Source organism: Vespa velutina, chromosome 23 (genome assembly GCF_912470025.1).
Source record: "Vespa velutina chromosome 23, iVesVel2.1, whole genome shotgun sequence".
In the NCBI taxonomy this organism is placed as follows: Eukaryota; Metazoa; Arthropoda; class Insecta; order Hymenoptera; family Vespidae; genus Vespa; species Vespa velutina.
The window spans coordinates 1,002,550-1,023,332 of NC_062210.1; the positions used below are offsets into that span (position 1 = coordinate 1,002,550).

The 20,783-nt window shown below is 32.2% G+C and overlaps 2 protein-coding genes across 4 annotated transcripts in view; both read right to left on the minus strand.

The window, feature by feature from the left end:
* LOC124956711 overlaps positions 1-20,783 on the minus strand; it is a 338,980-nt gene that overhangs the window by 21,757 nt on the left and 296,440 nt on the right. The gene's annotated exons all lie outside the window — the stretch shown is intronic.
* Positions 1,655-19,741, minus strand: LOC124956712 (uncharacterized protein DDB_G0287625-like). Of its 2 annotated transcripts, none has more exons than XM_047512886.1 (2): positions 17,635-19,734; positions 1,655-1,699 (listed from the first exon to the last, which is right to left on the minus strand). In XM_047512886.1, exons 1-2 carry the CDS (start codon positions 18,907-18,909, stop codon positions 1,670-1,672), a joined length of 1,305 nt encoding a protein of 434 aa, XP_047368842.1. In that variant the 5' UTR covers positions 18,910-19,734; the 3' UTR covers positions 1,655-1,669. The 2 variants fall into 2 exon arrangements, with proteins under 2 accessions (XP_047368842.1, XP_047368840.1); XM_047512884.1 differs by lacking the exon at positions 1,655-1,699 and adding an exon at positions 3,698-3,826 and having other exon boundaries at positions 17,635-19,741.

Sequence of the window (20,783 nt, forward strand, 5' to 3'; positions counted from 1 at the left end):
CAATAGATCGATGAACAATAAATTGAAAATTAAAATGCCGACAGTTATAATTGCAAATGAGACATTAACGGAGTTAAGGAAATATTTAGATCGAATAGAATGTAAAATCGAAAGTAGTATACGTAAGTATTTATGTGTGTTTCGATACTTGTCCCTTTCATATACGATCTACAAGGTGTTCGATAATTTCAAAATCCCAAGAAAAATATCCTTTTAATATGTCCAATGATAGAGGGATAAAAATAGACATTAATTTCATATAAGATCTACGAATGTTGTCTCGTAATTTGGAAATTACAGAGAGAAAAAAATAATCCGTTCGAAGAGTCGACACTTTGATAAAAATGACGATTATGTATATATCGTATTTGATACGATACAGGGTTATCTCATAAGTTCAAAACCATAGAAAAAAATTTAGTCGATATGGTGACGTAGATAAAGACGCACCATTTCTTTTCATATCTACAAGGTCGTTTAAATGTAAAACCTTTAAGAAAAATCTTTTCAAAATGTCGATACCGCAGGTAAAAACGAGATTTATTTCGTTTCCGATCTACAGGGTGTCCCGTAAGTCTAGAACCTAATAGAAAAGAAATCTTTTCAGTATTTTGTCGAACGAGATAAAGACGAACATTTTCTTTTTTCTTCTTTTTCTTTTTTTTTTTTTTCTTTCTTTTTTTTTCTTTTTCGTATTAAATCTATAAGGTGTCGTAAAGTAAAATCGTTTGAAAATGTAGACGATAATGTCAACAAGATTTATTACGGACAACCCCTCATTTCTTTCGTACAACATCTACAATGTGTCCAATAAGTCTGTACCCATAGGAAAAAAAAAAAAAAACATTCTTTTCTAAATGCCCCCTATACTTAAGACTTAACGCTATGATATAAAAAAAAAATAAATAAATAAATAATAATGATAAAAAAGAAAATAATAAAAAAAAAAAAACAAAAAATCGAGAATACAGTTGTCAGAGTTATCGGGCGGAGACTATACGCGCAGGTTTCGATGAGTTTCAAAAAAATAAATAAAATAAAATAAAATAAAAGAAGAAGAAGGGAAAAAAGAAAAGAAAAAAACAAAAAAAAAACAAGAAAATAAATGAAAATAAATAAAAACGAATAGAAATCGAGAGGGCCTTTTGCGAAAGGAGAAGCACGTTATAGATTGTACCTTTCCATCTAAAGAAGTAACCGAAGGAACGAAGCCAGAGCTACTACGTTCCGTCAGACAATTACGCAACAACTTGGAATGCAAGGCAACGCCAATAATGCTAGTTACACTTTAGCTCGGTCTTTCGATACGGTATTACCCGTGACTTCGTCTTGCCAAGCGAACCTCGTCGTTGTCGTCGTTCTCGTCGTTCTCGTCGTTCTCGTCGTTGTTGTCGTTTGTCGTCGATATCGTCGTCATAGTTCTTTTCAATAATGGATACGCTTTTCCAACACATTTTTCTAAATGCAACCATGTCTAATCGTTACTTACTGCAGTTACCACTCACATACATGCATACATACGCATATATATATATATATATATATGTAATATACATATATATATATATGTGTGTGTCGATAAGTCGTTCGCCTTTCTCTCTTCTTCGAGTTTAACCGCTCGGAGATACATGTGCCTCTAGAAAGACCGCCATAGGCGTTCCATCGTCTACTACCGCGCTCCAGTTTCGATCCCACGTGACTATAGAAAGAAAGAAAGGAAGAAAGAAAGAAAGAAAGGAAGAAAGAGAAAGAGAAAGAGAGAAAGAGAGAAAGATAAAGATAAAGAGAGAGAGAGAGGAAATTCTACTGCACTCTACTACCTTATTCTTAGTCGAGGCACCAAAGTTTATTTACCTTGCTTAAAAGGATTTTAAAGATGGCATCCTGTTTACTTCTCTTTCACTCATACCAAGAGAGAGAAAGAGAGAGAGATTTTGACGTAAAGAGAAAAGACCCCCCAACGTTCTCAGATTATTTCAAAGATTACTCTCCCCCAACTTCACTATCCCTTCTACCTCGTCTTCCAGCTAAGTCCAGTCCAGTCCATTTCTCTCATCTCGATATCCCTCTAATCCGCGCAAAATAAGGGATAAAAAAGTATATCTGACATAAAATCTCGTATATGTTTCTCTTCGTACGGGGTACTTTCTTGATGGTTGTTACGCGAAATGAAGTAATAGAAGTTAAATTAAAGGACGAGAGGGATAGGAAGGAAAGGATATCATTATTTCTTAAACCAGAAGAGAGTCCCCGCGCACTGGCATTTGAACTTTCTCCTAAAGGCTTAGGAATCCCCTTCCTCTTTCCTCCCACCCTTCATCCCACCCTCTCTCTCTCTCTCTTTCTGTATACGATCGAGAATATATTATCATCGAGATACGTTCGTAATGTGGTATACACTGACACGGTATATCCTTCAGGCGGTTCACGTTGTGTACATCGTGTGTTGCGTTATTACAGGAATATTAATATACTCTGCATGGTGTATCGCAATATGACGGCCCTAATAATATCAGCGTATATAAGACACGGTTATTTCATTCTGATCGCGTTACGCTTACACCAGAACTGTCATTACGTACCACTTGCGAAAATGGCAAACCCTTTACCCCACCGTATTATTACTAGGGAAAATATAAAATGTTCTTAAGGAGACGATCGTCTCTTACGTGAACCAAACGTACAAAGACCGGAATGGAAAATTATTACGACGTATCTGTGTTAATGTTAAATGTAAATACGACAAAAGTGAAAAAGAAAGAAAGAAAGAAAAAAAAAAAAAAAAAAAAAAAAAAAAAAGAAAAAAAAAACAGTAAAGATACATTCTAGTTATATGTAATACTAAGATAGATATGACATAACTTTTTTAATGATAGGATCAATATGGGAATACACATAACTTCTGATAGAGGAATGTAAGTGAAATCGTAATATTAATAGAAAGAAAGTACTATAATCGTTTAAACAGGAATACCTGGATGTTTTTATTACATTATCGTATTTCTTAAGAGAAAAGATTATAATTTTGAATGTATTATATTTATATTATTTTATAGAATTTTTAATATAATGTCTCTATGAAATGGCTCATCTTGTATATTCGACGATAGATAAATCATAATTTTGAAAATGATATATATATATATATGCAATTAAAAAATGTTAATATTTTAATATATATAATAATTAAAAATATATTATTAAATATACAGTGTTAAATTTTTTTAAGTGATTCAACCTATATTTATATTCATCGATATTATTTATTTCTTAGTAAAAAATTATATTTTTGAAAATGATATATATGTATCATGTGTGTGGAGTGTTTAATAATTTTGAAATATCTCATCCATCAAATACGACGATAAATCGGATGAACGTCGAAAACATATCCGTCGTAAACGTTCGAGAGTCCCTACTAATTCGATTTCTCGAAGTATCGACGTAACTCGACATATCGAAATATGCACGGCAAGCGAATTAAATGAATGTCCCGGTTGTCGATGCATTGTCATTCAAATAGTCGTTCGAATGCTTCGATGCGTCCAGGGTTGGTTGTTTGGTTGGTTGGCGAGTAATATTGGACAATTATTCGCTTCCATGCTCCGACTTACAGAACGATGATTCTCACAATACAAAGGCGAGACGGATGTTTATGATTTACGTAAGCAAATCGTTCCGATCGATCGAGATCACGATCGAGAAAGGATTATTAAAGATATAGAACGATGGAGAATAAACCCAATCGAAAATCGAACTTATTGTCAGTCAGTTCATTGTAACACTTCTTTCTATTTCTTCTTCTTTTTCTTCTTCTTCTCGTTCGCTGTTGAAGAAAAAAAAAAGAAGAAAAAAAGGCAAAAAAAAAAAAAAAAAAGAAAAAAACGAGAGAAAAAAAAAATTACAGGTGCATTCTAGATCGAAGATAATCATATGGAGGAATACAGGAATATATAAGATTACGTGCGAATCCATGGCTCTCAATGATGTTCGATATAAAATCAAGAATAGTTACAAGATACGTGACCACACCTATAAGGATGGAATTTCTTATATACATAGAAATAAAATAAAATAATATTTATCCCCGTTATCGTTCTCACGAATGTATTAATATTTACATATAAGAATACATATGTACAATATTTACGTACGTACATACACATATATTTATCTATATATATATATATACATAACGTTACCTGTTAATTGTGATTATATATATATATATATATATATATATATATATATATATATATATATATATGCTCGTCCAAAGCAAATGCTAAGTGAATAAATGATTTCGATCGTAATCATCAAGGAAATAGGAAGTGCGTCGGTACAAGTCTATCCATTGTTAGTTGAATCTAACAAATTGTAACATTTGATATATTTCTTCTATTTTCGATTTATCATATTTGTTCTCATCGTTAAAGTTTATACGTCAGGTGGAATGAGGGAAAAAGAAAAGAAAAAAAAAAAAAAAAAAAGAAAATTCTGAAATATCAGAACTTCTCCGTGGAGTTTCTTCGCGGAAGCGTCGGTCATAACTAATCAACGTTACCAACAACATAACAAATGTAATTCGTTAAGTAATAAGGAAATAAGGAAGGAAAGGAAAAGAGATATATTAAAAGGGAGATGGGATGGGGAGTAGAGTGCATGGAGGAGGGAGGGAGGAGGGTGCCAAGGAACCCTTAGTGTATTCAATAGAAAACCAACTACATTCTTCCCCCCTCTTTCTCTCTCTCTCTCTCTCTCTCTCTCTCTCTCTCTCTCTCTCTCTTTCTCTCATTAATCACTTAAAGGAACGGACGGACAGCATCTCAGGCTTTTACTTGGATTCTTCTACTACGTCTCTTCCCAAGCGATTTTAACGGTATATTCGAAAACCAAGTCACGTGATCACCGGAGGCCTTCGACTTCGTCTTCGGAATACCGATAACGTTTCTTTGTCCTTTTCGAGAATATCACTAACAGGAGCGTGCTAGTACGCGTCGTAGTTTTCAAAAAACATCGGGAATTGAAATAATCTTTAAACGTCGAAAGACATTTCCATCTTGAATTTTGTCATATATATATATATAGTTGTATCTGACTTTTTCTTTTTTTTCTTTCTCTTTTACCTTTTTCCTTTTTCTTTTTCTTTATCTTTTCTTCTTCTTTCCATTAAATACAATCGTTCGTTTGTTCCTATCGTTTAGAATTAAATACGTAGAGGCGAACATTGAATTAAAGTTTAATGATTATTTTATGAATTCGAATGAGCGATTGTGACTTTGTCGATCAAAAAAAAGAAAAAAAAAAAAGAAATAATAGAAATAAAAAAAGAAGAAAAATAAAAGAAAGAAAGGAAAAGAAAAAAAGAGAGAGAGATAGAACGCTGTGGTTTGTTCCTTTTACACCTTTCGATGATACAAATCTACACGGGTATTGTTCCACATATTAACGTTTCCCTCGTGCATCAGTATACCATTAACACATGGGTCGAACTGAACGTGCATTCATTATCACATACGTATTGTTGATAATTGTGAGATAATATAATCGTTTACGTAACGCATGAATCGATAAGAGAGAAACATATTTTTCATTAAATATTAATTTTATTCCTTTTTTTTTACTCCTCTCTCTCTCTCTCTCTCTCTCTCTCTCTCTTTCTCTTTCTCCTTTTTCTTTTTCTTTCTCTTTTCAATTATATTATTTGTATATTTTTAAATTAATGATTATGATTTATTTCGTATATCAGTGACGTTCAATTTATGATTATTAAATAGTACAAATCTGTAAAAAAAAAAAAGAACTTTTATGGGATACACCATAAATTCTTCTATCTGTTTTATATTACGAGATGACGTGATATCTGTGATTGAGGATTTATTATTTAATGGAAGTTGAAAAATCGTGTAACACGATTTCCATGTAGCGGCATGTCTCTCTCTCTCTCTCTCTCTCTCTCTCTATTTATCTATCTCTCTCTCTATCTTTATTGTTAATTAGGGACAAAATCGATCGGCTAACATATACTTCGGTTACCATATTCACGGGGATGAAAGCGAAAGGCCAACTCCGTTACACCGTTCAGATTGTTTCGAAGGATAACCAGAATTCCATGCGATTATGGTGTTATGCAATATAAATACGAGTAGAGTTTGTTCGTGTTAAATGAATTTTTTTCAATGTAAATCGTATTTATCGTTTCCTTTCTTTTCTCCTTTTTTTTATTTTTTTTTTCTTTGTTTGTTTTTTTTCTCTATTATTATTATTATTATTATTATTATTTTATCTTTCTTTTTTCTCTTTTAGTTTCTCTCCAATAGAATTTCGCTCGATATTAAGACTCATGTAAAAATTGCGCTCGAAAACGACCTCGCAGGGTGTAACTAAAACATTTACAATAACGCCATAATGTTTCTAATTTATAATACGATAAATGTCCGACTATCAGATATTTCGATCGTAATAACAAAATACGATTATTATTGTCAAACCGTTATAACCAATAGATTTACACTCTCAGGCTCGTCAACATTCTTAGGACGAATTAACAAGAAACCGCTTAGATTCAACCGCAATCCTCCGTTCGTACCGCATTCCTACCTGATTACTGCAACGAGATTAACCTCGTTTGCCGTATCGACTTCAGAGATAGTAAAGTTGACGAATCTTTGAGACTGAATCAACGTAGATCAATAAAATGAAAACAAAAAAAAAAGAAAAAGAAAAAAGAGATAAAAGAAAAAATTTTTTTACAAAAATATACATTATCATTATTACGTACAATTATTTGTAATGATATAAAAAATTATATCATTACATAAATACATGCCGTTACTTTTGTATACATAAGCAAGCATATATATGTATATATAAACATATATACACGTGTGCGCGTATAAGAGTAAAGAACTATGAATGAAGAAAAAGTTTTTAATATACAATTGATCCTTCCGTGTGTGTTTTCTTTTTTTTTTTCTTTTTTTTCTTTTAACAAACGTAAAGTTTTGCAAACAGTGAAATCCGAAAACAAAAAAGAAGAAAAAGAAAAAGAAACAGATACACAAGAGGAGTATGAAGAATAGGAGGTATAGTCGAATGGGAGAGGTACGTAAATATTTTCATTTCTCCTTCCGGCGGAATTTCGTTGATTGCATCAAAGCCTTATGGCGCCGTTTCGAGTTGGATGTTAATCAATGTGGCTCCGGAGACAGAGAAAGAGATAGACAGAAAGAAAGAGAGGATGTGTGTGAGAGAGAGAGAGAGAGAGAAAGAAAGTGATGGTATTCGACGAAGAGAGTATATAACAAACGTCACCTTGAAATAGCATAGTGATTCGTTGAACGAAACTACGATCCTGGTTGATCTTTAGCGATTTCGTCGCAGCTGTCGTAGCGAAACATTTGAGAGTTCATGGAATAGGGGAGAGAAAACAGGGAAAGGGAGAAAAGAGAAAGGATAAAAAGGAAAGGAAAGGAAAGGAAAGGAAAGGAAAGGAAAGGCAAGGCAAAGCAAAGCAAGGAAAGAAAAGAAAAGAAAAGAAAAGTAAAGTAAAGTAAAGAAAAGAAAAGGGATGAGGGAGAAGAAGATCAGGAGAATGTTGACCAGCCATGACGCTAAAAATATAACGGCAAAAGAGACACGCGCGCGCGCGCGCGCGACGACGACGCATCTTTCGCCATTCGTGCAAAAGCAGCGAATCCGCTTTTACTTTCTTCGAAGGCACGCGTGTGTATGTGATGGTGTACCTTAGAAAGGAATTTCGTTGGATGCGTCAGAACATAAAGTGTGAGATACAACTGCGAAAAAGAGAAAGAGAAAGAGAGAAGAGGCTCCTACGAGTTTGGCTCCTGCGTCATGTATACCATTATGGCAACCATTATCATTTTATAAAGGACCAACACTACGGAATTATCGTTTCATCGTCGATTTTAGATTCTCATGATAACAATTTAATTCGATTAAAATAATTCACGGATCGAAATTTATCGCAAATTAAAAAGGATTTGATTTGTTTTTCCTTTTCTCTTTTTCTCTTTTTTTTTTTTCTTTTTGTTTTCTTTTTCATTAAAATATTAAAATTTTAGATTCGTTCATTTTTACAAAAACCCTTATGCAAAGTCATCTTTAGGTCAACACAAATTCTTATTGATCGAGTGAATTTGTCTTTTTAAAAATGATCTATTATTAAAAAAGAAAAAAAAAAGGAAAAAAGTTAAGCTCAAACGTTGCAGTAAAAATGAAAGGCTATTTAAAGTGAAAGAGATAACAATGAATATACGTCGAGAACGTGCGATAATTTGGCTACTGAATTAGGAAAAAGAAAAAAGAAAAAGAAAAAGAAATGTATTTACTACATTTTGTATTGTAACGAAAAATTACGAGAATATTAGTTGATTATTTCAATGATGCTTCGTGTAATTAACGCTCTCGTTGTTTTATAGAGGACGCATTTGTGCGTCTAGATTAGACGACGGATGTTTGCCGCTAATTACATTGAATATGTACCTTTCGATGGAAAGTCAAGGAAGATTATACTTTGCGTTATATAATTCGACAAGTTGCTTACAGTATAGTATCTATAAAGTGTAATACCGTTTCTAATACATCGATTCAGGAAGCAATGGAGAATCAGTATTAGAAATACTTTATTCGATCGACGTGATCGTTCAACCATAAACGATCTTTTTGACGACGAAGCGATGAAAATTTTATTACCAATGAAAAATATAATAACGACGACAACGTCGACGTCGACGATGACGACGATGACGACGATGACGACGATGACGACGATGACGACGATGACGACGATGACGACGATGACGACGATATAAATCTCAACATCTTGAAATGGAAAAACGATGACACGCAAAACCGGTTTAATTGCATCGATTGGAAAAAAAAATAAAAAAAAAAAAAATAAACAAAGATATCTAAGGGATCGCTTTCTTCGTTATGAAAACAGAATCTTTTTTATTACTTGATTCTTTTCCTTTTTTATTTATTTATTTATTTTCTTTTTTTTTTAAGTTACAAATCTAATCAACGATAAGACGATATAATAAATTCGTACAAGTCAATTAAATGGATAATTTAATTCATTGTCGTATGAATTTATTAATTATAAAATTGTTGCGAATTTTTACGCGCAGAATAAATAATATTTCAAATAAATTTAAATTATTTTTATTATTAAATTTAATCGACATTATATTTTTATTCTAAATCATTGATCATAAATCATTGATTAAAATTAAACGATTACATGTGGATATAGTATCAGCATTGATAAAAAATTATACGGATATCCGCCTAATTCGTGTCAATTTAAAAGATTCATGATCGTTCGCGCTTTACTTCGTCTTCCGAGCAAATTGGTCCGGAAATAAACCTGTTATCGGGTTCGTGCTGGACGTACGTACATACGTACATACGTATGCATATAAGTATGTATGCATGTATGCATGTATGTATGTATGTATGTATGTATGTATGTATGTACAAGCCGAGTTTTGTTATGCTTCGTCGAGCTCGCACTATTTCGCCTGGTAGACACGCTCCGGCGTTATGCGTTGATGAATTCTAAGAAGTTTAACGCGATCGTAACATTAGAACTTGAGATTTAGTTAGCTGAGTTATAAGAAAGAAACTATTCGATACTTTCTAGTTTTGAAATCGTCAGCAGTATTTTTCGTGTTCTCGTCATTGATCAGAGTCCACAGAAATGCACAACTACGATGTATCTTTAATAGATAGAAGATATAAAGATATTTTTTTGTCTTTTTCTTTTTCGTTTTTTTTTTTTTCTCTTATCTTTCCGCAAAAATTATTCGACGTGAAAGATAAAAATCGTAGAAAAAAAATATATATATATATATATATATATATATATATATATAATAAATACATTATTCATCTTGGTGAATAGAATGTTTTTATTTTTTGCATTTTTTTTTTTTTTTTTATTTTTTATACTCGACGAAAAGATAAAACAGAAATATGTCGTTTTGTTTTCTCACTCGCTCGTTCATAATCTAATGTAATGTAGGCGTTGACATATGATGTCACACGGTGATGTATCTAGTACAGAAATAAATTTGCATCGCAATAACGTTGGCGTACGTTTAACATGTTTTCGATAGAGATAAGTCAACTTTCAAACTCCTCTCTAGAATTGTAACTATGTAGTATTTTCCTTATAAGGTGAAACGTAACGTGTTTTCAAACTCCTACGAAACTTTTCACATTAACGTCCGACTTCCTTCCCGTCTTTCTTTTTCTCCCGAGAATCATTATACACGAAGGAATTGAAATTCCCTATGTGAATTGTTTTTCTTCTCTTAGACTTTGTTTTCAAATCGTACGATATAGAGATCTCTTTCTCTCTCTCTTTCTCTATTTTTGTAATAAATTAAAACAAAAAAAAAATGGAAATGTCAATAATTGGATATCTGAATTTATTATAAAAAGAAAATAATCGATAATCTATATTTTTGAATTTGTTGAGAAAAAGAAATAATAATAATAATCGCTAATCGGTGTTTTTGAATTTGTAAAAAAAAAAAATCGATAATAAATATCTTTGAATTTGTAAATAAAAAAAAAAGCCGATAATCGATATCCTTGAATTTGTAAAAAAAAAAAAAAAAAAAAAGAAAAGAAAAGAAGAGAATTACAATAAAAAAGGGAGAGGTAAATATCGGGAAAATGTTTGAATTTATTAGAAAAAAAAAAAAAAAGGAAAAAAAAAAAGAAAAATTATGCAGGCAACAAAATATATTGCTGATAATGTTCAAGTGACATAGAAAAAATGTATCCATCGTTCGACTTTACTCCTTTGGGAGTTAATAAAGTAGCAAAACATATTCAGGTCAGATACCGTACAAGTGCAACCAAGAGAAGCCTTTTCTATGTTCGCCTAAGTACGATCCCCGTAGTTAATTGCGTCAGATTAGCGTAAATGCATATTGTCATATTCAAAGGAAATAATAAAGAGAGAAAAAGATATATATATATATATATATATATATATATATATATATATATACTCGATCAATATAAAAAGTGATTTAAAAAATAATGAAAATGTATCGTCACGATATTCTTTCTATTCGATATTAATTTTTTTTTATATAAAATTTTCACTACAATTATTTTTCTACTTTGTTCTCACTCAAATATAATAATACTTTTATTTTCTTTTTTCTTCTTGGGGGGTTGGGGGGAGGGGGGGCAAAGGGATGTAATGGAAGATTGGTCGATATCTCATATAGATATTCATATGCAATAAATAATTAATATAATTATTATTTTTCATTTTAATTTGAATGACACGCTTTCATTGACTTCATTTTATCTTTCATTTTTTTTTTTATCAAATAATTTTTTTCACTTCTTTCTTTCTCTCTTTTTTTTTTTTTCTTTTCTATTCAAAAAATTGACTTCATTCTCATTTCATTTCATTTTTATTGTATTAAAATAATAAAATAAAAAAAAAAAAGAAAGAAAAAAAGGAAGATTGTTCTACGTCGATTAAATAATAATTATTTACGTACCAGATAATTGAAAGTTTTCCGAAGGAAATCTTTTTCGAAAATCGTCACGTCAGCCTTGACGTCATATTGTAAAATGTTAAAATAATTTTGGTCTTCGATCATTCGACAGATCTATCATCTTCGTCTCTTCATGTCTTTAAGACAAAAGAAAAGAAACGTAAAGAAAAAAAAAAAAAAAAAAAAAAAAACAACAAAAAAAAGAAACGTAAAAAGAGAAAAAGAAAAAGAAAAAGAAAAAAGAATGAAAAAAATAGAAAATCATGTCTCGTTCGGATCGAAAGTATAGACCAATCCTAGAAATTCCACGAATTATTTTTCGTGTCGAATCACGAACGTTCCCTTGGATCATTAACATTCGATGAATCGAGACATGAATCAAGAATCGTTTCTCCTTCTTCATTTTCTTTTCCTTTTTGTCTCTTTTTTTTCCTTCCCTCCTTCTTTTTTTTTTTTTTTTTCTTTTTTTTCGATTTAATTTACATAAAACTTTGGCACGATTCAAGCGATTATAGCGTTCGTTATAAACAACGATAAATCTCGAATCAACTTATACTTTCATTTTATCATTTTGACGAATTAAAAACTCTCGTACGTGTATATAGTTAAGTTTTTAATCTACTCGGGTTAAACACGTTTCGAATTTTTTCTCTTTGATTAAAAGCTCCGACTTTAGCGATCACGCTTAGGAGATCTTTCTGAAAGTTGTACTTTGGTCACCTTGAGTCGAGGATCGTCTTTTCAAAGTGAGATAAGTAAATGCAATTAATGCATCGTACGATATAAAACAGTTATATAAAACATTAGATTAAGAAAGAGTCTGTTCATAATCAGTGAAAAGAATTCTATTCATAATCAATGAAAATTATTATTTTCTATTTTAATTATATGTTATTTTTAATACACAATGATATTCCTATGTGTATGTGTATGTGTGGACAAAATTATTTCAATTATAACATTACCATTTAGTACTATTAATCTTATTATTACTATTATTATAATATTTTATAATACTACTATAATGTTACTATTGATAATAATAATGGCAATATTATTATTATTAAGGTATTATTATTAATTGTATTATAAATATAATAATACTCTAATATAATAATAATAATATTATCTTTTTTAATATAGAATAAATTTTATCACAATGTATACAAATATAATATTGTTATTAATAAAGTAATTATTAATATACAATTAATATTACTCAATAATAATAGTAAAATATTTCCATTGGTATTATTATATCTACATGCATATATTACTTCTTTCATATTATAAATGCATGTGAATTTTGCGCATATGCACATTTTTATTTTCCGTACGATAAGATTGTACAATCTGTAATATAAAAAAAAGGAAAAAAAAAGGATACATCTCTGAATCAATGCTTTATAAGTAAGCTTAGTCATTTTTTACGTGGACGATAGCGTACGATCTAATCTCTGCTAATCCTGATATTACGACAACGCACTTCGTTATCACACAATCAAATATCATCTCTATACAATATACACACACACATATCTTTCTTGGTAATTTTAAAGAGGGGGAATTAATGATTAATTAATCATCAAGATATATATATATATATATATATATACACATACACACACACACACATATATATATATATATATGCATATGTACGTCGCGTCTATTTATGCGGCATACTTCTCTACGTTATTACCGATAAGAAACGGCGTATAGTTTGTATGTTTTAAAATAAGCAATGGGCAAATCGTAAAAGAACGTTCATTCGATATTGTTACACGTGCGATGGATCGAATATCGATGTACGAAACGAATCGATTCTCCTTCGTATACTTTTTCTTTTGTTTTTTTTTTCTTTCTTTCTTTTTTTCTTTCTTTTTTTTTCACTTTTTTTTTTAAATTATTATCATCATCCTACCTCAACTCCGCACCACTTTTCTCTTCTTCGTTTGTATTTAACCTTGCGAGTTATAATAAAAAGGAAAAAAGAAAAAAAGATAAGAAAAATCCAAAATAAAAGAGAAAAGAAGAAATAAAAAAGAAAGAAGATGAAGATAAAAAAAAAAAAATAAAGAGCAAACGTTCTTCCTCTGTTTCTCAGAAAATGTTGAGAGATTCAACGTGACCGTGACTAAAACAGTATATGTATATCGAAACGAAGTATTTTCAGAATATCTACAATATATATACACACACACACACACACACACACACATATATATATAGGTATATATAATTTGGCAAACATCATTGAAAATTCGTTCTTAAATAATTAATTATACCATTCTCAGATCTCGATTCTGAAATCGTATTCTAAAATGTTTATAAACGAAACGTTAAAGATAAATAATTATCCACATACGTACATAGATTTTCTCCGTAATAGGAATTCGTAGAAATTCTAATAGGGGGGAAAAATATTTCTATTAATGTGCGTGTTTTTATTTGTATATCTGTATGTGTATGTGAAAACTGATTTGTGAGAATGATCAATAAGAAAATATTGATTTTCGCCTACGTTTTAACATGTCAAAGATACCGGTAGCGCACGTTTAAAGCTACCAGAAGCAGGATAGATAGATAGTTACGTCGATAATGTTTATATGCATTCATAAATTCCAACGCGCCTATGCAAATCCTTTGAGATCGAATTCATTGTGAACGTGCATTGGGCTTTCATGTTACGATCGGTTATTCAGAGAAAGAAATACGATTAGAAATAGATAAATGAAGAGTGTTACCATTCGACGGTGTTGCGTTAAGAGTAAAAATCGCCTAATCTAATTTGTTTATTTCGTATTATTTTGAAAATATTCTTCTATTTTCTCTTATACTTGTTCTCGAAATAATCATGAGAAGTAGAATCTTCTTTTTTTTCTGTTTTCCCTTTTTTTTTTTTTTTTTTTTATAAGCAAATCGTTTAATAAATATTTTATATCAATCGTTATTTAAATATCAATTTATAAGGTGGCATACAATTTTGATTGACCATTATTTAGAATGATTTTATTCCATTGACAAAATAATTCCTGTCTGAAATGTTTTCTTTTTCGTTTGTCCTTTTTATTTCTTTTTATTTATTTATTTATTTATATTTTTTTTTGTTTTCATTAATCTATTAATAAAATCTCAAGTTTTAGAAATTGAAGATATTTCTCATAAAGATCAAAGAAAATTAATTTTTAATTTCTTATATACGTATGTGTATAAAAAATTGTGCGTATATAAGTTATATTTATTTTTAGAACGAAAATAAAATTAAAGATAAGAAATAAATGTACATATGCGTGTTAACAAATACGAAAAAATGTTATTTTGAGTATATTGTTTACTAAACTTTAAGTCTTATCAAATTGCCGTTTTTATGAAACAATATTTCTCTTTAAAAAATACTTTAACCTTCTCTTTAATGTATGCACTCAAGGTGAAACTTTGAAATCTTCGATAATAAGTCATCCATATAGATATTGTTTTATATATTTATACATAAATAGAACTCAAGGATGTCGCCGTGATTAACAAATAAATATCCACTTATACGATATTTTTTTTATCTTATTTTATAAAAAAAAAAAAAACTTTTAGATTTATCACAATGAACAAAAATTAATTGAAAAGATTCATTACAAAAATTTCCATTAGAAAAAACGAATTTCCTTTCGATTCTTTTTATCTTTCTCTCTCTTAATTATCTTTTAATCTAATTGTTTACAGAGACTACATACAACATACGACTTACCCTACAACTATACTACAATTATAGCAAATATAATTTATACTCAGTTCATATCTGAAGGTTAATATTTGCTCTAGTGATTATAGTTTTTTTTGCAAAAAAAAAAGAACAAAGAAAAGAAAAAGAAAGAAAGAAGAATAATAAAATACATAAGACTCAAAAATACGCATGAATAATGAATAACTTCAAGGTTACTGTGACTAACGTGGAAGGTTAATGAATGACTTATTAGTACTGATGACATAACATCCGGATAAGAAACGTTCCAAATGAGTTAAGAAAATCGAATACCTGCAAGAAAAAAAGAACTCGATATTTCTTCTTTCCCTCTAACCCTCCTCCGGACGTCAAAAAAAAGGACAGAAAATCAAAATGAAAAAAACACAAGATTTCTTCAAAACCACGAACTTCCTGATCCAATTAAGAGAAATAAAATGAGAGAAATAAAATGAAGAATATGAAAGAGTTCTCTCGCCTTTGAAAATTAGAAAAAAAAAAGAAATATTGAGATATAAAAAAATAAAGAGATAATCAAAATACGGGGCCGATAATTCATATAAGATGGATAAAATAAGACAATCGATGCTCGTGACCTCGTAGATCGTCGTTCAAAACTCGCCCACTCTTCTATCGATCGAGAAGTCGGCATATTGACAGACAAATAGACAAGTGAACAGACAAACAAACAGATAGACAGACGGACAGACAGGCAGACAGGCAGGCAGACAGACAGACAGACAGACAGACAGACAGACAGATAGATAGATAGACAGACAGACAGACAGACAAACGGGTTATATTATATGGGCAGAAGTTAACTGTGCTAGGAACTCTTAAGTACGCTCGCGAAAGCTCGCGCCGTTGAACGCGATTCTATGCAAACTCGTATTGAATTACAAGGCAAACAGTAAAAGAGAGAAAGAGAGTGAGAGAGAGAGAGAGAGAGAGAGAGAGAGAGAGAGAGAGAGAGAGAGAGAGAGAGAGATAGAAAAGGAAAAGGAAAAAGAAAGAGAAAAAAATATACGAACGAAGAAAGAGAGAAAGATAGAAAGATATAAAGTGAGAGATAGATAGATAGATAGAGAGAGAGAGAGAGAGAGAGAGAGAGAGATGCACGAGACACAAGGAGACACGGAGGAAGCTAGTCTCGCACCAGGTAAATTCTTGCTCGGGTCGTTCGTACTCGCCAACGCAAATACTCGAAGAAGCTTTCGCAACTAGCCGATCGGCCTGCATCTAAATATCACGTTGGCGTTTTACCGCGGCAAGGCGCGTGTGGGTGCACCTTAAAAGCGAGACAATCGTTGCTTATAAACCCTTCACCACTATCCATACCCCCTTCTTGCTCCCCTTTCCCATCTCCCAGCCCCCCCTCTCTCTCTTTCTATGTTCATCCTTCTCTTCCCCCTTCTCCTTCATTTTCTTCCCTTTCTTTCCCGCTAACCCCCGTTTTACAACCAAGACGATAGGCTGGTACATAAAGCAAGGTATTTTAGCAGGTTGATGCCTCCGTGCAATTTATCCTCTCCGATAGAGTCCCTCTCTCTCTCTCTCTCTCTCTCTCTCTCTCTTTCAAACGAGTCATCTTTCAGAGGCTCACGCCCTCGGAGTTCAACCGAAGAGAGTTCGAGAGTCGAGAAGGTGGGCAAGCGGGCGGCTGATGTGTGTAATGGGAAGGGTCCAGGGGCGGGGGGTGGGATAAATAATATGTTATCGCGAGAATGAATTTCAGGTGAATACGGGGGAAAGGGTAGAGGGGATTACCATGTAATGAAACTCAAACGACTACTACTTTTCATACGAAATTCATTTTCTTTTTTCTCCTTCTTCTCTCTCTCTCTCTCTCTCTCTCTCTCTCTCTCGTTCTCTCTTTGTCGCGAGCGAATGGAACACAAAGTGTTATTTCGAACGAATTTCTCGTGATTGATCGTGAAGGAGGATCAGTAATTTAATAACTGTTCCCGGTTCGATATGATAATCAACATTAAGCTTTAGGCCGATCTTTTCTTCTTTTCATCCCTTTTTTTTCTTTTCTTTTTTCTTCCTTTTTCTTTTCGGACGTAACAAAGACGCAATACGTCGCCGGTCCTTTTTATCGTGGCAACGAAGAGATACGATCTTTTTTACTGGATCGATTTTCAAATTTTCCAAAAATATTTATTCTCGTACGTATTAACATTTACATATATACACGTTATACCGTTAGACGATAGAGATACGTGCTTCTTCGTAGGAAGAAGAAAAAAGAAAAAAAGAAAAAAGAAAAGAAAGAGAAATATATATATAGTCAAATCGATCGATCGATCGGATCGATAATTGGATTTCGAAATTTCGACTCACGTTTAGTCTAGGAACCGAAGCCGATCTTCCATTGATCCTTCGCCGTCTTAATATCCTAGCACGTTCGCGATCCCTTCTTGTACATCTGTCGTCCTGTCGTGAATTTATCAATGTGTTAGTAGATCGTAAAGTGGTATCGGTTGGTCCTGTACCATCCTCGTGTAGAGAACGTACACCAACGAGGACGCATCCTTCGTCCTCGTCGACGCCAGCGACAGCGTTGCTACAGTTCCGCATTCCATCGGCCTCCGTCGTCGTTATAAACTCAGTATATTCGTTTCTCTTTCTAATCCCCGTAGATAGATCCTCGGTTGATCTTGAGGAATAAAGACGTGAACACTTACGATGTTTCCTACGTTCAATAACGAACGACGAGGCACGTGTTCTCGTTGTATTAAACGTTGATAATGTATCGTTTCTCGTACGATATCTCGTAGCCGATTGCAGTACGATCTCGTCGATGATTTTCAAGTTTGTATTTGATAAATTCTCATGCGTGCAATCCTCGTTAATTGATTCTGAACCAGGTGCCGAAAGTGTACGCCTTAGGACACGACGTTGATCGACGTTATTCGGAACGATCTTTAAAATCGACGAGGACTTTGATTTCGTCACGTTGTTCCTCGTAGCTCGTGTCAAAGTGTCACGATAACATAGATTCAGTATGGTCGTACGTTTCCCTTCAAACGTCAATCCGTTCTCATTGTTGTTGTTGTTGTTGTTGTTGTTGTTGTTGTTGTTATTATTATTATTATTGTTACCTTCGTCGAGAATATCCAACGAGCGTGATACTTTTATCCTTCTCGACGATAAATCCTCGTTGATCGTAACTCGTTGATCTTTAGATCTATCGATTCTCGACGAATTCAAACGTAAATCAAACTTTTTCATCGACCCTAATGACGTACAATTAAAATTCTCCGATAAATGGGAGGCAGTGGTAATCCTTTCGTTCGAATAATATCCTCTTTCGTTTATTTTCTTCTCTTCGTTGACATTGTTGGATGTTAAAAATGATTCGGTAGGAAGAGAATTAGAAGGAGGAGGAATAGAAGTAGCAGAAAGAGGAGAAAGAGAAGATGGTAAAGTCAATGACGATGACGACGGTGGCGGCGGCGGTGGTGGCGGTGGCGGTGGCGGTGGTGGTGGAGGTGGCGGTGCTCGTCTCTTTTCTGGCCACGAGTTCTCGCGTGTTCCGTCGACGTCGACGCACTGACGGACGGAGATCAGACGGCAACCGCCGTCCTCCCCACTATCATCCTCGGTGATATACATCCGAAATAAACTAACGCTTACGTTAAAACTCTCGCGTCATCGCTCGTCTCGACGATTTACGCGGACTTGCCGCAACGTTGTATACGTTCTTGTTATTGTTGTTGTTATTTTTCTTCCCCTTCTTCTTCTTTTTCTACTACTATTACTGCTACTTTTACTATTGCTGTTGCTGCGCTATTACTACTTCTTTCTTCCTCTTTTACGATCAACGAGATTTCTCTTTTCCTCTATTTCTTCTTCCTTTTCTTCTATCTTCTTTCCTTTGTTATCGTTATCTCTATCTTTATCTCTATCTTCTTCTCGCTTGTTCTTTACCTTTCTCTCTCTTTTTCACTATCTTGTTATTTTCCTTCTTCTTCGACTTTTCGATAGTATCAAGTCAAACATATTTCCTCGTACGAACTTCGATCATACGTCATTGATATAGAAAGAGAGACAGAGACAGATAGAAAGATAGAAAAAGAGAAAGAGAGAAAGAGAGAGAGAGATAGAGAGAGGGAGAGAGTGAGAAATGAAAAATAGCGGAATTAATACGAAATGGATTTGATTTAGAAAATCAGACGTATGTGATTTGAAAATAATATCGTAGATTACAAATGAGATTGATAATCGAAAGTATTCTTGAAGGATCATCAAATCGAACGTTTAAAAAAGTTCACATGTTCAACTCGCTATCCTTGATGATGAACGATATAATCTTCTTTCGCTGATTATACACTTCTCCGCTGTGGAAACACTTCTTTTATCACCGAAAAAATAAGAAGCAACAACAAAAAAAAAAAGAAACACAATATTTCGTATTCAAAGGGTGTATCGTAAAACACTTTTTTCTTTTTCCTTTTTATTTCCTTTTTATTTTTTCCAGTCTTGTTTACTTCTGTATTCTTTTTACTTCTTTTTTTTTTTGCTTTTCTTTTTCACAAACCATTTAAATTATTCATAACGATTGTATATACGTATATATATATATATATATATATATATATATACACCGTTATACATATCCACTTGTTTCAATTACTAAATTGTAACAATGACATTTAGAGAGAAAAAAAAAGAAAAAGAAAAAAGATAAATGAATTTCTCAATAGCGAGAGAACAAAAACAATTGTACGTTTTACGAGTCGATTGTTATCCAATACATATACATATATTTTACGTATCTCACGTCACTAGTTGAATCAATTTATCAAATTACGATAGTGACGTTAAAAAAAAGAAAACAAAAAAAAAAAAGAAAGGAATAAAACAGAGCGAATTCTACGTCGAAAAAACGGAACGAACAAAAAAAACAGACAACAAAACAAAAGAAGAATTCGAACAATTGCACAGGTTATCGAATCGATCGATATCTTGATATATGTTACATATATATATATATATATATATATATATGTGATTGTATTTTCTCACTTAGTAGCGTCGTTTATCGAATTACTACGATAACGTATTAAGAAAATTGAAAAAAAAAAAAAACAAAAAGAAAAAAAAATAAAGGAAACAATTATCGAAGGAAAAGAAAAAAAAGAAAAAACTAAACAAATGAGAACAAAGAAATTTTTGTCGGATAGAACGAAAAAACGAAAACCTAAGAAAAGAAAATTGCAAGATAGCACGCCGTATCCTTATCGATCGATCGAGCAAGCCGAGTGAGTAAGAGAGATAGAAGGAGAGAGAGAGAGGGAGAGAGAGAGAGAGAGAGGGAGGGTGAGAGGAAGAGTAAAAAAGGAAAAAAGAAACAACACAATAAAAGAAAATAAAGAAATAAAAAAATTAAAAAAAAAAAAAAACCATAAAACAATAACGAAACGTTCGATTCGAGGCTTACGGTAGGTCGGACACACGAACGACTCAGAAAAAGGGACGCAAAGGCA

What these genes read in the sequence shown, in the direction of transcription:
- LOC124956712 (XM_047512884.1), bottom strand. Translation starts at nt 18,909, where the DNA reads ATGTATATCACCGAGGATGATAGTGGGGAGGACGGCGGTTGCCGTCTG. An exon ending in CTTCGGTTCCTAGACTAAAC is followed by an intron (nt 3,827 to 17,634) that starts GTGAGTCGAAAT and finishes TTTCTTCAACAG; the next exon opens with CGAACGAGAAGAAGAAGAAA.